This window comes from Phoca vitulina, unplaced genomic scaffold (assembly GCF_004348235.1).
Source record: "Phoca vitulina isolate PV1807 unplaced genomic scaffold, GSC_HSeal_1.0 scaffold33, whole genome shotgun sequence".
Lineage (NCBI taxonomy): Eukaryota > Metazoa > Chordata > Mammalia > Carnivora > Phocidae > Phoca > Phoca vitulina.
Genome location: NW_022589736.1, coordinates 21,195,546 through 21,214,639, shown reverse-complemented (window position 1 = coordinate 21,214,639; position 19,094 = coordinate 21,195,546). Strand labels below are relative to the sequence as shown.

Here is a 19,094-nt window from a genome sequence, read left to right as displayed (position 1 = left end):
TCCTTCCTTCCTTCCTTCCTTCCTTCCTTCCTTCCTTCCTTCCTTCCCTCCCTCCCTCCTTCCTTCCTTCTATATATCTAGAACTCTATAAAAAGTCTTAAATGATAAAATGATGATGATGATTAGCAAACTGCAAGTTCAGGCATAAAGATCATCACAAACTCTTATATCCTTGGTTATTTGACTAAATATCATACTGTTCAAAAAATGTAACATTTTCTTCTTCAAGCATTATATAAAGGTTGCATCTTTTGATGCATTCAAGTTGAACTCAACATTCAACTTGAAATCCACACCTAGCTTAAAATATGTTTATCATCTGTCTCTACCCAGCAGAATGTAAGCTTCATGAGGGCAAGGATTGTCTCTTGTCCTTTTTGCTTATCTCTGTATCTTGGGTAACAGGCACTTAATAGGAGATCAACAAAATTGAATAAATAAATGAGTGAATAGACAATGTATCAAATAGCCTTGTCAGCATCTCCCTCCTCAAGCTTGCAATCTCCTCTCCCTGGTGCTAAAGATTACTTGGTTTTTTACTTTCAAAAAATATGGAGAGAATCAGACTTTCTAACCCCCTCTTCACTCTGCAAGGTTTTCTTTAAAGCCAGCATCATCCAATAGAAATACAGAGTTTGCCACATACATAATGTTAGAACTATCGCGTAGCCACATTAAACAGTAAAACTAAGTGAAATTAATTTTTATTGAGGTATAAATGACATAGAACATTGTATTAGTTTCAGGTGTACTACATAATGATTCAATATTTGTGTATAGTGTTAAATGATCGTAGTAAGGCTAGTTACTGTCTGAAACCATACAAAGTTACAAAATTTTTTCTCTGGTGATAATAACTTTTAAGATTTACTCTTCTGGTTACTTTCAAACATACAGGACAATATTACTAACTATACTCACCCTGCTGTACATTACATCCCCATGGCTTATTTATTTTGTAACTGGAAGTTTGTATTTTTGACCCCCTTCACCCATTTCATCCACCTCTCAACTTCCCTCCCTTCTGGCAACCACCTTTCTGTTCTCTGTATCTATGAGTTTTGTTTGTTCATTTATTTTGTTTTTGAAATTCCACATATAAGTGAAATGATATGGTAATTTGTCTTTCTCTGATCTATTTCACTTAGCGTTAACCATGTTATCATAAATGGCAAGATTTTAATTTTTTATAGCTGAGTAGTATTCTATTGTGCATATATATGTATACATATATGTGTATATATATGTGTATATACATATACGTGTATATATATGTGCATCTATATACACACATTCCTCCTTATCCATTCATCCATCAGTGGACACTTAGGTTATTTCCATATCTTGGCTATTAGAAATGCTGCTGCAATGAATGTAGGGATGCATATATCTTTTCAAATTAGTATTTTCTTTCTTTTTTTTTTTTTTAATTTATTTTTTGACAGAGAGACACAGCGAGAGAAGGAACACAAGCAGGGGGAGTGGGCAGAGGGCGAAGCAGGCTTCCCGCGGAGCAGGGAGCCCGATGTGGGGCTCGATCCCAGGACCTGGGACCACGACCTGAGCCGAAGGCAGACGCTTAACGACTGAGCCACCCAGGCGCCCCTCAAATTAGTATTTTCATTTTCTTTGGATAAATACCCAGAAGTGGAATTGCTGGATAATATGGTAGTTCAATTTTTAATTTTTTGAGGAATCTCCATACTGATTTCCACAGTGGTTGCACCAATTTACATTCCCACCAACAGCACACAAGGGTTCTCTTTTCTCCACATCCTGGCCAATATCTGTTATTTATTGTCTTTTTTGATAATAGCCGTTCTGACAAGTGTGAGGTGATACCTCATTGTGGTTTTGATTTACATTTCCCTAATCAGTAACAATGAGCATCTTTTCCTGTGCCTGTTGGCCATCCACATGGTTTCTTTGGAAAAACGTCTATTCAGATCCTCTGCTCATTCATTACTCAGATTATTTGTTTTTGTTTTTGCTATTGGATTGTATGAGCTCTTTATATATTTTGGATATTAACCCCTTAGTGGATATATGATTTGCAAATATTCTTCTCCCATTCACAATAGGTTGTCTTTTCATTTTGTTGATGGCTTCCTTTGGTGTGCAGAAGCTTTTTAGTTTGATGTAGTCCCACTTGTTTATTTTTGTTTTTCTTGCCTTTGTTTTTGGGGTCAGTTTCAAAAAATCATCACCAACTGCTGTCAAGGAGCCTACCACCTGTTTTCTTCTACAAGTTTTATGGTTTTAGGTCTTACATTGAAGTCTTTATTTTGAGTTAATTTTTTGTGTATTGTAAGACAGTAGTCTAGTTTCATTCTTTTGTATGTGGTTGTCCAGTTTTCTCAAAACCATTTATTGAAGAGACTGTCCTTTCGCCATTGTATATTTTTACCTCTTTTGTTGTAAATTAATTGACTACATATGCATGAGTTTAACTTTTCTTGGCTCTCTATTCTGTTCCATTGATCTTTGTGTTTGTTTTTATGCCAATACCATAGTGTTTGATTACTATAGCTATGTAATATCATTTCAAACCAGGGAACATGAGGCCTCCAGGTTTGTTCTTCTCTCTCAAGATTGCTTTGGCTAGGGGCGCCTGGGTGGCTCAGTGGTTAAGTGTCTGCCTTCAGCTCAGGTCATGATCCCAGGGTCCTGGGATTGAGTCCCACATCGGGCTCCCTGCTCCGCGGGAAGCCTGCTTCTCCCTCTCCCGCTCCCCCTGCTTGTGTTCCCTCTCTCGCTGTGTCTCTCTCTGTCAAATAAATAAATAAAGTCTTAAAAAAAAAAAAAAAAGATTGCTTTGGCTATTCAGGGTCTCTTGCTGTTCCATACAAATTTTAGGATTGTTTGTTTTATTTCTGTGAAAAATGCCTTAGAATTGACATCACATAGGGATTGCTTCGAATCTCTAGATTGTTTTAAGTAATATGGACTTTTTAATATAATCATTAATTCTCCTAATCCAAAAGTGCAGAATATCTATCCATTTATTTGTGTCTTCAATTTTTTTCATCAATATAATTATTAGCATATAGGTCTTTCATCTCATTGGTTAAATTTATTCTTAGGAATTTTATGAATTTTGATGCAATTATAAATGGGACTGTCTTCTTAATTTCCCTTTCTAAGAGTTTGTTGTTAGTGTATACAAACACAACATATATTTGCATATTGATTTTGTATCCTACAACTTTAGTGAATTTGTTTATTATCTCTAACAGTTTTTTGGTGGAAACTTTAGGGTTTTCTATATATAAGATCATGTCATCCACAACTAGTGACCATTTTACTTCTTCCTTTCCAGTTTGTATGCCTTTTATTTCTTTTTCTTGCCTAATTGCTCTGGCTAGGATTTTCAATACTATGTTGAATGAAAGTGGCAAGAATGGACATCCTTCTCTTGTTCCTCATCTTAGATGAAAAGCTTTTATCTTTTCATGATGAATATGATGTTAACTATGGGCTTGTCATATATGGCCTTTATTATGTTGAAGTATGTTCCCTCTATAGTCACTTTTTTGAGAGTTTTTATCATTAACAGATGTTGAATTTGGTCAAATGCTTTTTCTGCCTCTATTGAGATGGTATGGTTTTTTCCTTCATTTTGTTAATGTGGTATATAATGTTGACTGATTTGCAAATATTGAACCATCCTTATATCTCTGGAACAAATCACACTTCATCATGGTGCATGATTGTTTTAATGTATTGTTGAATTTAGTTTGCTAACATGTTACTGAGGATTTTTGCATCAATGTTCACTGGAGTATTGGCCTGGGATTTTCTTTTTTTGTGGTGTCTTTGTCTGCTTTTGGTATCAGAGTAATGCTAGCCTTGTAAATGAGTTTGGAAGCATTCCCTCTCTTCAATTTTTTGCAAGAGTTTAAGAAGGATATTTATTAAATCTTAAAATATTTAGTAGAATTTACCAACGAAGTTGTCTTATCCTGGACTTTGGTTTGTTGTGAGATTTTTGATTACTGATTCAATCTTCTTACTAGTAATTGGTCTATTCAGATTGTCTATTTCTTCATGATTCAGTCTTTGAGGATTATATGCTTCCAGGAATTTATCCACACTTCTAAGCCGGTGTATAATTGTTCATAGTAGTGTCTTATGATCCTTTTTATTTCTGTGGTATCAGTTGTAACTTCTCCTCTTTCATTTCTGATTTACTTGAGTCCTCTCTTTTTTTGTTTTGATAAGTCTAGCTAAAGGTTTGTCAAATCTATTTATCTTTTCAAAAGTACCAGCTTATTGATCTTTTCTTCTGTCTTTTTAGTCTCTACTTTATATCTGTGCTCTTATTTTTGTTATTTCTTCCCTTCTACTAACTTTAGGCTCTGTTTGTTTTTCTTTTTCTAGTTCCTTTAGATGTAAAGGTAGATTGTTTGAGATTTTTCTTGTTTCTTGAGTTAGGCTTGTTTCACTATGAACTGAGAATTTCCCTCTTAGAACTACTTTGCTGCATCCCATAGATTTTAGTATGTTGTACTTCCATTTTCATTTGTCTCAAATATTTTTCGATTTCACCTTTGATTTCTCCATTGCCCCCTTGGTTGTTCAGTAGATGTTGTTTAATCTTCACATACTTGTGATTTTTCCAGTTATTTATTGAGGCTTCATGGGAGAGTGCAAGGGTGGGGCATGCCTACTGGCTTTAGCGAGGCAGTGGGAGAGCACAGGCCTGGGGCATGCCTGCTTGCTTTAGCAGGTGAGTGAGACAGTGCAGGGATTGTGTGCCCCTACCAGCACTAACAAGGTATTGGGAGAGTGCAAAAAATGGTGCTTACCAGCACCACCATTTCTGGAGAGAGTCTCAAAGGCTCTTTTGCCTTCAGCAGATGCTTTAAGATTAACAAATGAATCTCCCTCACATATAGTTTAGGTGCTTTTCAAATTGCTTCTGTGGTGGGCCTTGGAGTGATGAGTCTGTGAGTGAGCCCTTTAAGATCAGTATCTTAGTACCCTACAGACTTTTGGGTCTCTTGGATGGCAGCCCCATTGTTTTTCAAAGACAGATGTTTTAGGAGTTCATCTTTGTGGTGCAAGTCCCAAGGGTTGGGGTGCCTGCTATGGGGCAAAAACCCCTTGCTCCTCAGGGAGAAGCTCTGGATTTGTGAGATCCCTCCTGAGTGTGAGTTGCCATGCTGGGGGTGAGGTTTTGGTGAGAATGCCTCTCTGTGCCTACCTGTCTCCATATGGCCCTTTTATCATTTGTTGTGAAGGAGCTGTTCCACAGTTTTTCAGGTCTTTTTCATAGGGAATTGTTCAGTGTGTAGCTGTGGATTCAGTGTGTCCATGGGAGGAGGTGAGTTCAGGATCTTCCTGCGCTGGTATCTTGGACTGCCCCCCAAATTAATTTTAATAATATATTTTATTTAACCCAATATACCCAAGATATTTTCCTTTTAACATGCAATTAATATAGAAATTATTAATGAGCTATTATACATTCTTTCCTTGAAACTTCAAAACTGGTGGGTATTTTACATACATCACATTCCAGAGGAGTCACATTTTAAGTGCTCGATAGCCACATAGGGCTAGTGGCTACCACATTGACAGATCAGCTCTATACCCTGTCTTTTCTCTAATCCTCAGGGTAAGAATTATATCCTATATAAAGGCAGATCCCATTGCCTGTGCACTATCTCAGTGTCCTCGTGAGACATGAGGGGCACTATGCCTATAATTTTTGCTTTCTTCTCTATCATCTTAAATGAGCCCTTTGTCCTGATTTCTTTCTCTGCAAGGATGTGTTCAGTAGTACTTTATAGCATTGGTAACATAATGAAGTATTCTAAGTTTTTGCTTTACAAAAAACTTTAATATCTTACTCATAGAATCTACTTTCCAAGGTATTGATCACCTTTATCATTAGGGTCTTATCTGTTTATCTTCATTTTTATTAATAGAGAACAATCAAATCTGGATATAAATGTCTAAATACCAGCCATTGTTTAACTACTAAGAAAAATCAAGGGCAGTATTCAACATAAATTCTTTCATTAAGATTACTAGTCTAAAGCATTTTGTTTATAGTCCACATAGAATCCTTTCATGGGGATTCTTTTTCATGTGGTTAGCACTTTATAATACTATTTTCTTGACCTTCAGTTAGATTATATTTTATGCATTTTAGTTAAAAATCTTAAATTGTGATATGTGATAGTAACAGTGTAAACATTGTTCTCTGTAACATGCAACAATGAAATTTATTATAAATCACAGAATCTATGCCTAGAAATGTTCAGCAAACATTAATGTAGAATCTAAGGTATATTAAATTCTTCCAAAGAGATAGTAGTTTTATTAAAATCTATTAAAAATTAAGGTGCTTGTGATTATTTGAATATTTGTTCTCTCCTATTTTATTTCAAGGTTATAAACCTTATTTTAAAAAAGATTTTAAAGTACATTAGTGTTCTTGTGTCATATGATAGATTTTGGTAAAAATCAGGTGTCTTTTTGAAAATTAATGAGAAAAGTCCCAATAGTTCATTTTTGCCCTTGCTTCCCTTGCCTTTGGCAATGTTTCTAGGAAGAAGTTGCTGCGGCTGAGGTCGAAGAGATTGCTGCCTGTGTTCTCCTTTAGGATTTTGATGGACTCCTGTCTCACACTTAGGTCCTTCAACCATTTTGAGTCTATTTTTGTGTGTGGTGTAAGGAAATGGTCCAGTTTCATTCTTCTGCATGTGGCTGTCCAATTTTCCCAACACCATTTGTTGAAGAGACTGTCTTTTTTCCATTGGACATTCTTTCCTGCTTTGTCAAAGACTAGTTGACCATAGAGTTGAGGGTCCATTTCTGGGCTCTCTATTCTGTTCCATTGATCTATGTGTCTGTTTTTGTGCCAGTACCATACTGTCTTGATGATGACAGCTTTGTAATAGAGCTGGAAGTCCGGAATTGTCCTGCCACCAGCTTTGCTTTTCTTTTTCAACATTCCTCTGGCTATTCGGGGTCTTTTCTGGTTCCATACAAATTTTAGGATTATTTGTTCCATTTCTTTGAAAAAGGTTGATGGTATTTTGATGGGGATTGCATTGAATGTGTAGATTGCCCTAGGTAGCGATGACATCTTCACAATATTTGTTCTTCCAATCCATGAGCATGGAACATTTTCCCATTTCTTTGTGTCTTCCTCAATTTCTTTCATGAGTATTTTCTAGTTTTCTGAGTACAGATTCTTTGCCTCTTTGGTTAGATTTATTCCTAGGTATCTTATGGTTTTGGGTGCAATTGTAAATGGGATCGACTCCTTAATTTCTCTTTGTTCTGTCTTGTTGTTGGTGTATAGGAATGCCACTGATTTCTGTGCATTGATTTTATATCCTGCCACTTGACTGAATTTCTGTATGAGTTCTAGCAGTTTTGGGGTGGAGTCTTTTGGGTTTTCCACATAAAGTATCATATCATCTGCAAAGAGTGAGAGCTTGACTACCTCTTTGCCGATCTGGATGCCTTTTATTTCTTTTTGTTGTCTGATTGCTGTGGCTAGGACTTCTAATACTATGTTGAATAGCAGTGGTGATAGTGGACATCCCTGCCGCATTCCTGACCTTAGGGGGAAAGCTCTCAGTTTTTCCCCATTGAGAATGATATTTGCTGTGGGTTTTTCATAGATGGCTTTTATGATATTGAGGTATGTACCCTCTATCCCTGTACTCTGAAGAGTTTTGATCAAGAAAGGATGCTGTACTTTGTCAAATGCTTTTTCTGCATCTATTGAGAGGATCATATGGTTCTTGTTCTCTCTTTTATTAATGTATTGTATCATGTTGATTGATTTGCGGGTGTTGAACCAAACTTGCAGCCCAGGGATAAATCCCACTTGGTCATGGTGAATAATCCTTTTAATGTACTGTTGGATCCTATTGGCTAGTATTTTGGTGAGAATTTTTGCATCCGTGTTCATCAGGGATATTGCTCTGTAATTCTCCTTTTTGATGGGGTCTTTGTCTGGTTTGGGGATCAAGGTAATGGTGGCCTCATAAAATGAGTTTGGAAGTTTTCCTTCCATTTCTATTTTTTGGAACAGTTTCAGAAGAATAGGTATTAATTCTTCTTTAAATGTTTGGTAGGCTTCCCCGGGGAAGCCATCTGGCCCTGGACTCTTGTTTGTTGGGAGATTTTTGATGACTGCTTCAATTTCCTTAGTAGTTATGGGTCTGTTCAGGTTTTCTATTTCTTCCTGGTTCAGTTTTGGTAGTTGATACATCTCTAGGAATCCATCCATTTCTTCCAGATTATCTAATTTGCTGGCATACAGTTGCTCATAATATGTTCTTATAATTGTTTGTATTTCTTTGGTGTTGGTTGTGATCTCTCCTCTTTCATTCATGATTTTATTTATTTGGGTCCTTTCTCTTTTCTTTTTCATAAGTCTGGCCAGGGGTTTATCAATCTTGTTAATTCTTTCAAAGAACTAGCTCCTAGTTTCGTTGATCTGTTCTACTGTTCTTTTGGTTTCTATTTCATTGATTTCTGCTCTGATCTTTATTATTTCTCTTCTCCTGCTGGGTTTAGGCTTTATTTGCTGTTCTTTCTCCAGCTCCTTTAGGTGTAGGGTTAGGTTGTATATTTGAGACCTTTCTTGTTTCTTGAGAAAGGCTTGTATTGCTATATACTTTCCTCTTAGGACTGCCTTTGCTGCATCCCAAAGATTTTGAACAGTTGTGTTTTCATATGAAAAGCTTTTGCACAGCAAAAGAAACAGTCAACAAAACCAAAAGACAACCGACAGAATGGGAGAAGATATTTGCAAATGACATATCAGATAAAGGGCTAGTATCCAAAATCTAAAAAGAACTTATCAAACTCAACACCCAAAGAACAAAGAATCCAATCAAGAAATGGGCAGAAGACATGAACAGACATTTTTCCAAAGAAGACATTCAAATGGCCAACAGACACATGAAAAAGTGCACAACATCACTCAGCATCAGGGAAATCCAAATCAAAACCTCAGTGAGATACCACCTCACACCAGTCAGAATGGCTAAAATTAACAAGTCAGGAAACGACAGATGTTGGTGGGGATGCGGAGAAAGGGGACCCTCCTACACTGTTGCTGGGAATGCGAGCTGGTGCAGCCACTCTGGAAAACAGTATGGAGGTTCCTCAAAGAGTTGAAAATATTGCTACCCTACAACCCAGCAATTGCACTACTGGGTATTTACCCCAAAGATACAAATGTAGGGATCCGAAGGGGTACGTGCACCCCGATGTTTATAGCAGCAATGTCCACAATAGCCAAACTATGGAAAGAGCCAAGATATCCATCCACAGATGAATGGATAAAGAAGATGTGGTATATATATATATATATATATATATATATATATATACAATGGACTATTATGCAGCCATCAAAAGGAATGAAATCTTGCCATTTGCAATGACACGGATGGAGCTGGAGGGTATTATGCTGAGCGAAATAAGTCAATCAGAGAATGACATGTATCATATGATCTCACTGATATGAGGAATTCTTAATCTCAGGAAACAAAATGAGGGTTGCTGGAGTGGTGGAGGGTGGGAGGGAGGGGGTGGCTGGGTGATGGGACATTGGGGAGGGTCTGTGCTATGGTGAGCACTGTGAATTGTGTAAGACTGTTGAATCACAGACCTGTACCCCTGAAACAAATAATACATTATATGTCAAAAAAAAGAAGAAGATAGTAGGAAGGGAAAAATGAAGGGGGAGAAATCAGAGGGGGAGACGAACCATGAGAGACTATGGACTCTGAGGAACAAACTGAAGGTTCTAGGGGGATCGGGGGTGGGGTGATGGGTTAGCCTGGTGATGGGTATTAAAGCAGGCATGTATTGAATGGAGCACTTGGTGTTATACGCAAACAATGAATCATGGAACACTACATCAAAAGTAATGATGTATGGTGATTAACATAACATAATAAAATAAAAAAAAGAAAATTAATGAGAAAAGTCAGGTAAACAAAAAATGAAAATCATCTAGCAAAAAGTTAAAGAAAATGTTCAGGGCAAAATGTGAAGGGGATGATGGAAGAATAGAAGATAAGTTCCTGAAAAACAGACTATTCTGCCAGACTGAGTAAAGACTGAATGTCTTAGGAGAATGAAACCCTTATACCTGATCCTGTATATGACGACATGGGATATGAACAAATTAATTATTGCTTAATTGCATAATATATAAGGTGCTGACCTGCTTTATCACAAGGACTCTTGACTCTCGTGTACTTTTCTCTTCATTTTAGTTATTTTATTGCCTTTTGTCCCATATACTTAGCATTCCACATAAGGATGTATTTCTAGAATTTAATTCCCATTTTAACCCAATTTTTACTCCTACAAACATGACGTTTAAAAGCTAAAGGCCAGGGGCACCTGGGTGGCTCAGTCAGTTAAGCAGCTGCCTTTGGCTCAGGTCATGATCTCAGGGTCCTGGGTTCGAGCCCCAAGTCAGGCTCCCTGCTCAGCAGGGAGTGTGCTTCTCCCTATCTCTCTGCGGCTCCCCCACCCCCTGCTCGTGCTCTCTCTCTCTCAAATAAATAAAATCTTAAAAAAAAGCTAAAGCCCATTTAAGCATTTTGTATGAGGGAGAGAGTTTGTGTCCATGAAATGTACAATAACTGGTGTATTTTTTCTGCAAGAAAAAAACACATAGATAACAGCCACTGTCATTACCTTCACTAAAACGAGACAAGAGCAACAATAGCTACATAAATTGGTGTACAGCTCCAGACAATGATTTTGGCAATATTTCAGTGCCATCAAATGGCTTATTTCCTTCTTTTGATTCTACTTTTGAGAATCTATTCTAAGGCCATAATCTATATCCTCCTATATTTTTACCCAGTGCATGAGGAAAGCCCCTTTACACACAGAGAGGCAGCATGGCCCAGTGGTTAAGCCAGGGCTCAATTCTGACTCCACCACTAGGCTAAATGCATGATGTTGAGCAAGTTACTTAAATGCTGTGCCTCAGTTTCATCATCTTTGATATGGAGATAATCTTCATTTACCCTAGGGTCTTTGTGAGGATTACATGAGGTAATAAGTGCAAATCACTTCCACTAGTGAATTTAAAAAATGCTCACTATTACCATTATTGTTGTCATAACAGGACAATTATAATAGCAAAAACAACAACAAGAAAAAGGAAGAGCCCCGATGCTACACAATACAAGATTGGTTGCATGAACTCTGGTCTATCCACTCAAGGGCAAAGTCATTAAATTTCATCACAGTATACACAGTGTAGCACAGGGACTAAGTCCTACAAGCATTCAATGCAATCTGGATTTCATTATGAAAAACACATAAGATACACACTGGGTAACATTTTAATATCACAAAAATTGGCATGTGTTTTATAGGTCAAGGGCCTGTCACAGTTTAATGGGTAGTGGGTGATGCATCTTATATTTGATGCAGTTTGTGGTTGGTAGAATGATAACCTTCCAAAGATGTCCATGTCCTAATAGCCAAAATCTGTCCATGCTACCTTCTATGGGAAAATGAACTTTGTAGATGGGATTAAATTAAGGAGTTTGAGATGGGGAGATTATCCAGATTATCCAAATGAACCTGATGTAATCACAAGGGGCCTTACAAGAGGGAGGCCAAGGGGTTTAGAGTTGGTAATAGAAGATGTGATGACAGCAGAGGTTGGAATGATTAGAAGGGGCCAGGAGTCAAGAAATGCATGCAGCTTCTAGCAGCTGAAAATGGTCAACAACTTCTCCTGAAACCTCTAGAAGGAACTAGCTTTGCTGACACCTTGACTAATTCTAAACTTCTGACCTCCAGTGAGACTAATTAGCCCAGTGAGACTAATTCTGGACTTCTTACTTCCAAACCTGTAAGATAATAAGCATGTGTTATTTTAAGCTCCTAGGTTTGTGGTAATTTGTTACAGCAGCAATAGGAACCTAATACATAGTCAAATTGGGTACAATAAGGCTCTTTTTTACTTCTAGGCAATGTTAGGCCCTCAGTGCTTTCTGAATACCACTTGACAGCATAAGAGGCAATCAATAAAAGCTACTGAATGAACACTGAATGGAATAGTATACAGCTATCAAAATGTTTACAAATGGAAAATATGTTATTTAAAAAAATAAGTTTGAATTTCAGTCAAATCACAGTTAACTAAAGTGGGAATACATCAAATTCTGCATATAAAAATTCCAGCAGAAAATAAATTAAAAATAGTAATAGTGACTGTTTCTTCACGTCGGCACTATAAAGATGACCTCTACTTTTTCTTCTTTACATGTCTGCAAATTTCCTATAATGAACAGGTATTGTTTTCATAATAGGAGAAAGCACATCAATTTCACTTAAAAAGTAGATAGCAGTATAATGAGGAACATGAAAAGCAATTTACACAATATTGGTAAATTCAATCTCTTTATGCACCAATGACTCTAATTTAACTAGTAATTCAAAACCTTCAAATTCCTGGGTCTAGCATGTCAGTAACTGTTAAGTCACGAAGGGTCTGTGTTTTGAAGTTGTCAACATGGGTCAGCTTTAATAATAGTAAAGCTATGATTATCATCTTCAAAAATCACCCGCTGACCAGCCACTGTGAGCTGCATGGGGACAGCAAGCAGGGTGTCAAAGAGGAAGTGATTTATGCAGAAATTGGCAGTCGACCCAATGGGAAGGAAAAAGGCAAAGGGAAGAAAAGCTCAGGAACCTGCGGAATGATTCTGCTTACTTGAGTGTGAAAAGACAAGAGAGTTCTTCCTACAACTATGGCCCTTTGACTTTGGAGAAATCATTCCACCACTCTGAGCTTCAGTCTCTTCCTTTGTGTTATGAGGGCATAGAAAGAAATTATCTCTAAGATGAATGCCCAAAAAACCCCCACAAAAACCCAAAACCAAAAAACCCTTTCACTGTTCTTCAGTCTCACTTTGTATTTACACAGGGATTGCTATGCACTGATGTGAACTAGGTCCTCTGCACCGTGCAACTTGCCAATTCCATCGCCATCAGATATTTCACAGTATCTTCTTTTTTACAATGTCAGAAAATAGACTGCACAGTGCATTTAAAGCCTTCAGTAAGTAAGGGGTTATAGCATCAGGCTGATGTCTGGTTTGTCACTGAAGCTTTGCAGCTTGTCACTTGTCAGCTGTTTGAAGAACGCATTCATGACCCAGGAAAGTTTCCTACTTTCTTCCATGAAAAGCAAGCATATTAGCAAAACTTAAAAACAGCTTTCCAACTAAATGAAATGCTTGATAATGTCATAATTATTATGATTTTAAATGGGGATGCCATTTCCGGAATACATCATATGTAAAATTTTTTTTTTTTTTTTTAAGATTTTATTTATTTATTTGACAGAGAGAGACACAGCGAGAGAGGGAGCACAAGCAGGGGGAGTGGGAGAGGGAGAAGCAGGCTCCCCACGGAGCAGGGAGCCCGATGCGGGGCTCGATCCCAGGACCCTGGGATCATGACCTGAGCTGAAGGCAGACGCTTAACGACTGAGCCACCCAGGCGCCCCATATGTAAAATTTTAATGGAAGTGCAAAATGTCAAAGGATTTTTTTTTTCCAGAAAATATTGATGGAATACCTCTTACTTGAAGGAAACTTTGTTTTAATCCTAATCTTAAGGAACTTTTAAGTTAGTAGGGGGAATAAATCATATACATAGTTAATTCTAATGTGAAACAGAAAGGTAAATGCCATAGAAAGACACAGGTAAATCATGATGGATAGAATTTCAGAGGAGGAAGAGAGATTATGTCCAGCTGTCCAGACAGAGATGGTTCAGGGAAGCTTATGGGGTACATGGCATCAAAGGCTGTTCGGATCCTGAACTCAAGAATTGGGATGGAAGGGGAGGGCTTTTTTGGTGGAGGAAACAGAATGAGCAAAGTCCTAGTGGCATGGAAAATTTGGAGTGTGTATAGAGAAGAGTAAAAAGTGAAATTTGATGGTATTGTTATCTCCAGGTGGAAGATGCATGGGATAAAGATCAAAATGATGGACAAGATCTAGAAGGCCAAGGCCTTGAATGCCGACCTAAGGAGACTGCACTTTATTCTACAGACAGCTGAGAACCATATAGGATTTTTGAGCAATTATTTAGTTGATTAGCACTCGTCTCTCGCTATTATAGGGGACAAAGGTAATCCTGTAGTTTAAAATTTATTATAATTTCTCACTCAACACGTGAACAAAATTCTAAGCAACCTTTTCATACATCGCCCAATGAATTGGAAAGGATTTCAAATTTTTGGGTTTGAAACTCTAAGGGGGAAGATTTCCTCCATTGCTTTACTATTTATTTGGGGTTGGAAGAGCAGTAGCCCCATTAAGATGTTGGAATGAAAGCTGCACACATGAAGGTCCCAGGAATTCCAACTGTCTGGGACAGAGAATGTGACAAGAACTTTATTCACTGCCCTACCAGCATCCCAATTTCAGGCCTTCTGAACATCAGGGCTTAGCTTTGGACCCTTAAGCACAGCCCTTGGTTCCTACCTGATTGTTCTTGGGAACTGGCACTAAATCTACATTCTGTATATGAAAACAGAACACCAATTCAGCACAGTGTTCCCTTTGTGGCTGAGTGTGTGTGTGTGTGTGTGCACAGGTGCATGCACATTCATATGCAAACATATAAATATACACCCATTACACAAAATGGTGATGGCACATACCATTATCTTCTGGTTATGCCTGTTATAGCTTATTGTTATTTTGTAGTGAAAGCTATATTTTTCCTAAATGGTTTGTGAGCATCTTGAGAGCAGGCCCACCATATTGTATTATGAATCCAGCCAATACTCAATTAGTATTTACTGATCAATATATTTAAGCCAAGTCCTGCAGCCTCCAGCACATGGTGAATTTCTTTCTATGATCAGGTGAACAGCTGATTAACACACTTGGTCTAACAGGACAAAAACATGATGGTTTCTATTTTTCTTAGATCCGCGAAAGGCAAGATAGCTTATTTTTTTAAAAGCCCCTGAGATAAATGAACTTATCATATGAAAGCAATCTATCAATGTGTGTGTGTGTGTGTGTGTGTGTGTGTGTGCGCGTGCATGCATGAAACCCGCCTGCTTGCAACTGCAAAATGCAGAAGTCATGTGTTGAATATTAAATACAGGTGGTGTTAGCAAATGCACAGAGTTCATCAATCAGCATGGTTTTCATGTGTTATGCCTGACACTTACCTCAATAAAGAAAATGCTGGCTGCTGACGTTGGATGATGATACATATAGACGGTCACGAGAATGGCTGCTACTATAATGAGGACCAGGATGAGAATTCCAACAATGAGGCCAGCATGAAGGGCGCCCCCTTTCTTCTCGGCTGCACTGTCATCTGTAGAAGCTGAAAGAACAGCACAGCTGTCAGAACAGTCATGTGTGTGCTTTTAGGTTTGCATTTTCATTACAGGGGATGTTTACAGTTTTAATAAAGTACCATTAGAATTTTTTCTTTTACTTTCTGTACAACTCTTCTTTTCCATGACACCAATTTTAGAAGTTAGATACTCTTCATTTGGGCAATGAAAATTCCATGCTATTAATGATTAAAAATACTTTGTAATTGTTTTAATTTATAGTTCAATAAACAAAATTAACAGCCTTTATTCTAAAAGTACTATGCAAAATCTAAAACTCTAATTAACTATATAATAAATTTAACTTTGATTTTTCTCATTAAACCACTGGCACTTTTACCTATGGAAAAATTGATTATTGTTTGAAAGTTCCTCTCTCATTTTCTTCTGGAAATTTTATATTGAAGAGTATAATGCTTCTTTTGGTGGGCTAGATAGGCATTTTCAGAAAGTCTATGCATGAGTTCAAAGGCTAGTTTTCAAAATCTGTTTTAAACTGAAATGCTCTTTAAAAGAGTAACAGATGGATGCTAAATGACCGTCAAATAGTTTTATCACCATCTGAAGAGAACACATAGCATATCAAAATATTCCACTATGCCACAAACCAGTATCATTTGGTCTGACTTTTACTGAGATGTTTTCCACTGTAATACCCATTTTCAGAGAATCAGGAAAAAGAAATTAAATTTCTAAAGTAATAATTATCCAACTCAAAGTCAGTCAACCAAATAAAGCTAATCTCTAAAGTCTTCTCTTGTTCTAAAATTCTGCAATCTTTGATGACTACTCGGGTATTTAAAGATCTTAAATTATGTGCAGCAGGTAACCATGTTTATGTGCATACTATGATTGATATTTTTGAACCATTAGAAAATTACTTAATATTCATAAAAGTTCTACAGCAGTGATTCCTAATCTTTTCATTACTAATTTGCATCTTTATTTTAAACATTATTTTTGTCTGTTGAACCTCATTTAAAAAACACTGATTTATTTCTCTTATTTTAGATTTTTGCTAATAAAAAGCATACATGACTGCCTCTCAGAATGTGCGGTCAACAATAACAGAATTCCAGATAAAGCAAAGGAACATGACTTCCCAATTCTTCCAGCCCATCTTTTACATTTTTGTTGTTATTGTTTGTTTATTATCTGCTTGAGACCCATAGTTGGTGTTTGGTAATTCTTCTCCAAATCTAATAAAGCTCAATATCCTAAAGCTTTCCCTTACATAACTAAAATTCATTATTGAAAGAATATACAATTTAAACAGTAATTCATTCTATAAAAATTCACTCACAGAGAGGATTCTGGGAAGAAGGAAGAGTATGAAGTATCAGGAATCTGTCTCCCTACATAGACAACAATTGCATTGGCAGAATGTGTCTGACAACTATCTTGGCACTTTGGACTCTTATCGAAGGCTTGCAACTTTCAGGAGAAAGGCTTGTACTGTAAATTGTGGTTAATTTCAGTCCATGTCAACTCTTAGCATAATAGTGGCTACCCATCCTCCACCCCTCAGTCATGTGGCAGGCAGCTGCACATATGTTCCTGAAGTAGCCTGCAGGAGCCAGGGCAGGCAAAAAGTACCCTGTCCTCCAGAGATCAGGGATCTGTGTTCTGACCACTGATTGGTGCTTCTCATCACAGAGGCACAAAGATGGAGCCATTGGTTTCTCCTACCTTCCTCCATTGTTGCAAGCCCTTCCCCCTCTGGCTGAAGTAACTTCCAAGGGATTTAAAGAGCCAGGGCTCTTTTCACTCTCCCCCACTTCATTTTTCTCTTTTTCCACTTTTGGGAGCTAGATAGTAAAGACTAGGACATTCAAAAACAACTGCATGTATGGGGGAAAATTAGACAGTGAGTGCATATGCCCAGGAAATGGCTCAGAAAAGAACTGAAAAGACAGTAAGATTACACCTCAGGCTGATCCTCAGCATAGAGACAGTATGCAGCAACAACAACAACAAAGAAGACAATCAACAATAACAAAAATAATATCAAAGAGCAGCAAGCCCTGGGGAAGGGCAGGGGGAGAATCTGATTTCTGGAGTTACCACATTATTAGATTCAAATGTCCAGTTTTTAACAAAAATTCACAAAATATGCAAAGAAACAGGAAAGTATAGCTTATTCAAAGGGAAAAAAAAATCAACAGAAACTGTTCCTGAAAAAGAACTGATGGCAGTACAATAGAGTTTAAAACAACTGTCTTGAAGATGCTCAAAGAATCAAAAGAAGATGGGGAGAGAGTCAAGAAAACAATGTGTGAACAAGATGGAAATATCAATACAGAGATAGAAAACCTAAAAAGAAAGCAAAAAGAAATTTTGGAGCTGAAAAATACAATAACTGAAATGAAAAATTCACTAGAGGGATTCAAAGGCAGATTTGAGCAGGCAGAACAAAGAACCAGTGGACTTGGAAGACAGGACAGTGGAAATCATTGACTTTGAGGGACAGAAAGAAAAAGAGCCAAGGGGCCATCAAGTACATCAACATGCACACTGCAGGAGTCCAGGAAGGAGGGACAGAGAGAGGGGCAGAGAGAATATTTTAAGAAATAATGGCCGAAAACATCCCAGATTTAATGAAAGACATGAATATAAACGTCCAAGAAGCTCAAGGAACTCCAGTAAGATGAAGTCAAAAAGACCCACACCAAGATGCATTATAACCAAACTTTTGAAAGACAAAGTCAAAGAGAGAATCCCTAAGATAACAAGAAAGAAAATAGCTATAATCCAGACAAAAGGCAAGGAATATTTATTTATTTATTTATTTATTCATTCATTCATTTATTTGAGAGAGAACAAGAGAGTGGTGGGGGGAGAGGGAGAGAGAGAATCTCAAGCAGACTCCACACTGAACATGGAGCCCGATGCAGGGCTTGCTCTCACTACCCTGAGAGATCTGACCTGAGCCAAAATCAAGAGTTGGATGTTTAACTGACTGAGCCACCCAGGCGCCCCTGTTTATTTATTTATTTATTAGAGAGAGCACAAAAGCCAAGGAATTTAAACATTCCCTACACAAAAATAAACTAAACACGAAAGAAGACAGTAATGCCGGAGGCACATAGAAACAAATAGCAAAAATGTTGGAATTAAACCCTTCCTTATCAGTAATTGTTTTACATTTAAATGGATTAAAGTCTCCAATCAAAAGACACAGACTTGGGGGCGCCTGGGTGGCTCAGTCGTTAAGCGTCTGCCTTCGGCTCAGGTCCTGATCCCAGTGTCCTGGGATCGAGCCCCATATCAGGCTCCTGGCTCAGCGGGGAGCCTGCTTCTCCCTCTCCCTCTATCTCGCCCCCTGCTCATGCTCTCTCTCTCTCTCTCTGTATCTCTGTGTCTCAAATGAATAAATAAAATCTTTAAAAAAAAAAAGACACAGACTTTCAGAAAGAATAAAAACACATGATGCAACTATATGGTGACTATACGATACTAACTTCAGATAGTATCTGAAAAATAGATTGTAAGTGAAAGGATAAAAAAATATATTCCACGCAAATAGTAACTAAAAGACAGCAGAGGTAACTATACTAATGTCAGACTAAATAGATTTTCAATCCAAAAGGTTATGAGACAAAAAAGCACATCAAGTCTTAATAAAAGGTTTCAATACAGTAAGAAGATATAACAATTATAAACATTTACGTAGCTAATGACAAACCATCAAAAAATATGAAGC

General features: G+C 37.5%; 1 protein-coding gene across 1 annotated transcript in view; it reads right to left on the bottom strand.

The window, feature by feature from the left end:
• The window catches only part of PLXDC2 (plexin domain containing 2), a 469,270-nt gene that overhangs the window by 34,587 nt on the left and 415,589 nt on the right, over positions 1-19,094 (bottom strand). Inside the window, exon 13 of the mRNA XM_032425793.1 lies at positions 15,218-15,378. Coding sequence (XP_032281684.1) covers positions 15,218-15,378 — 161 coding nt within the window. The remainder of the gene's footprint in view (positions 1-15,217; positions 15,379-19,094) is intronic.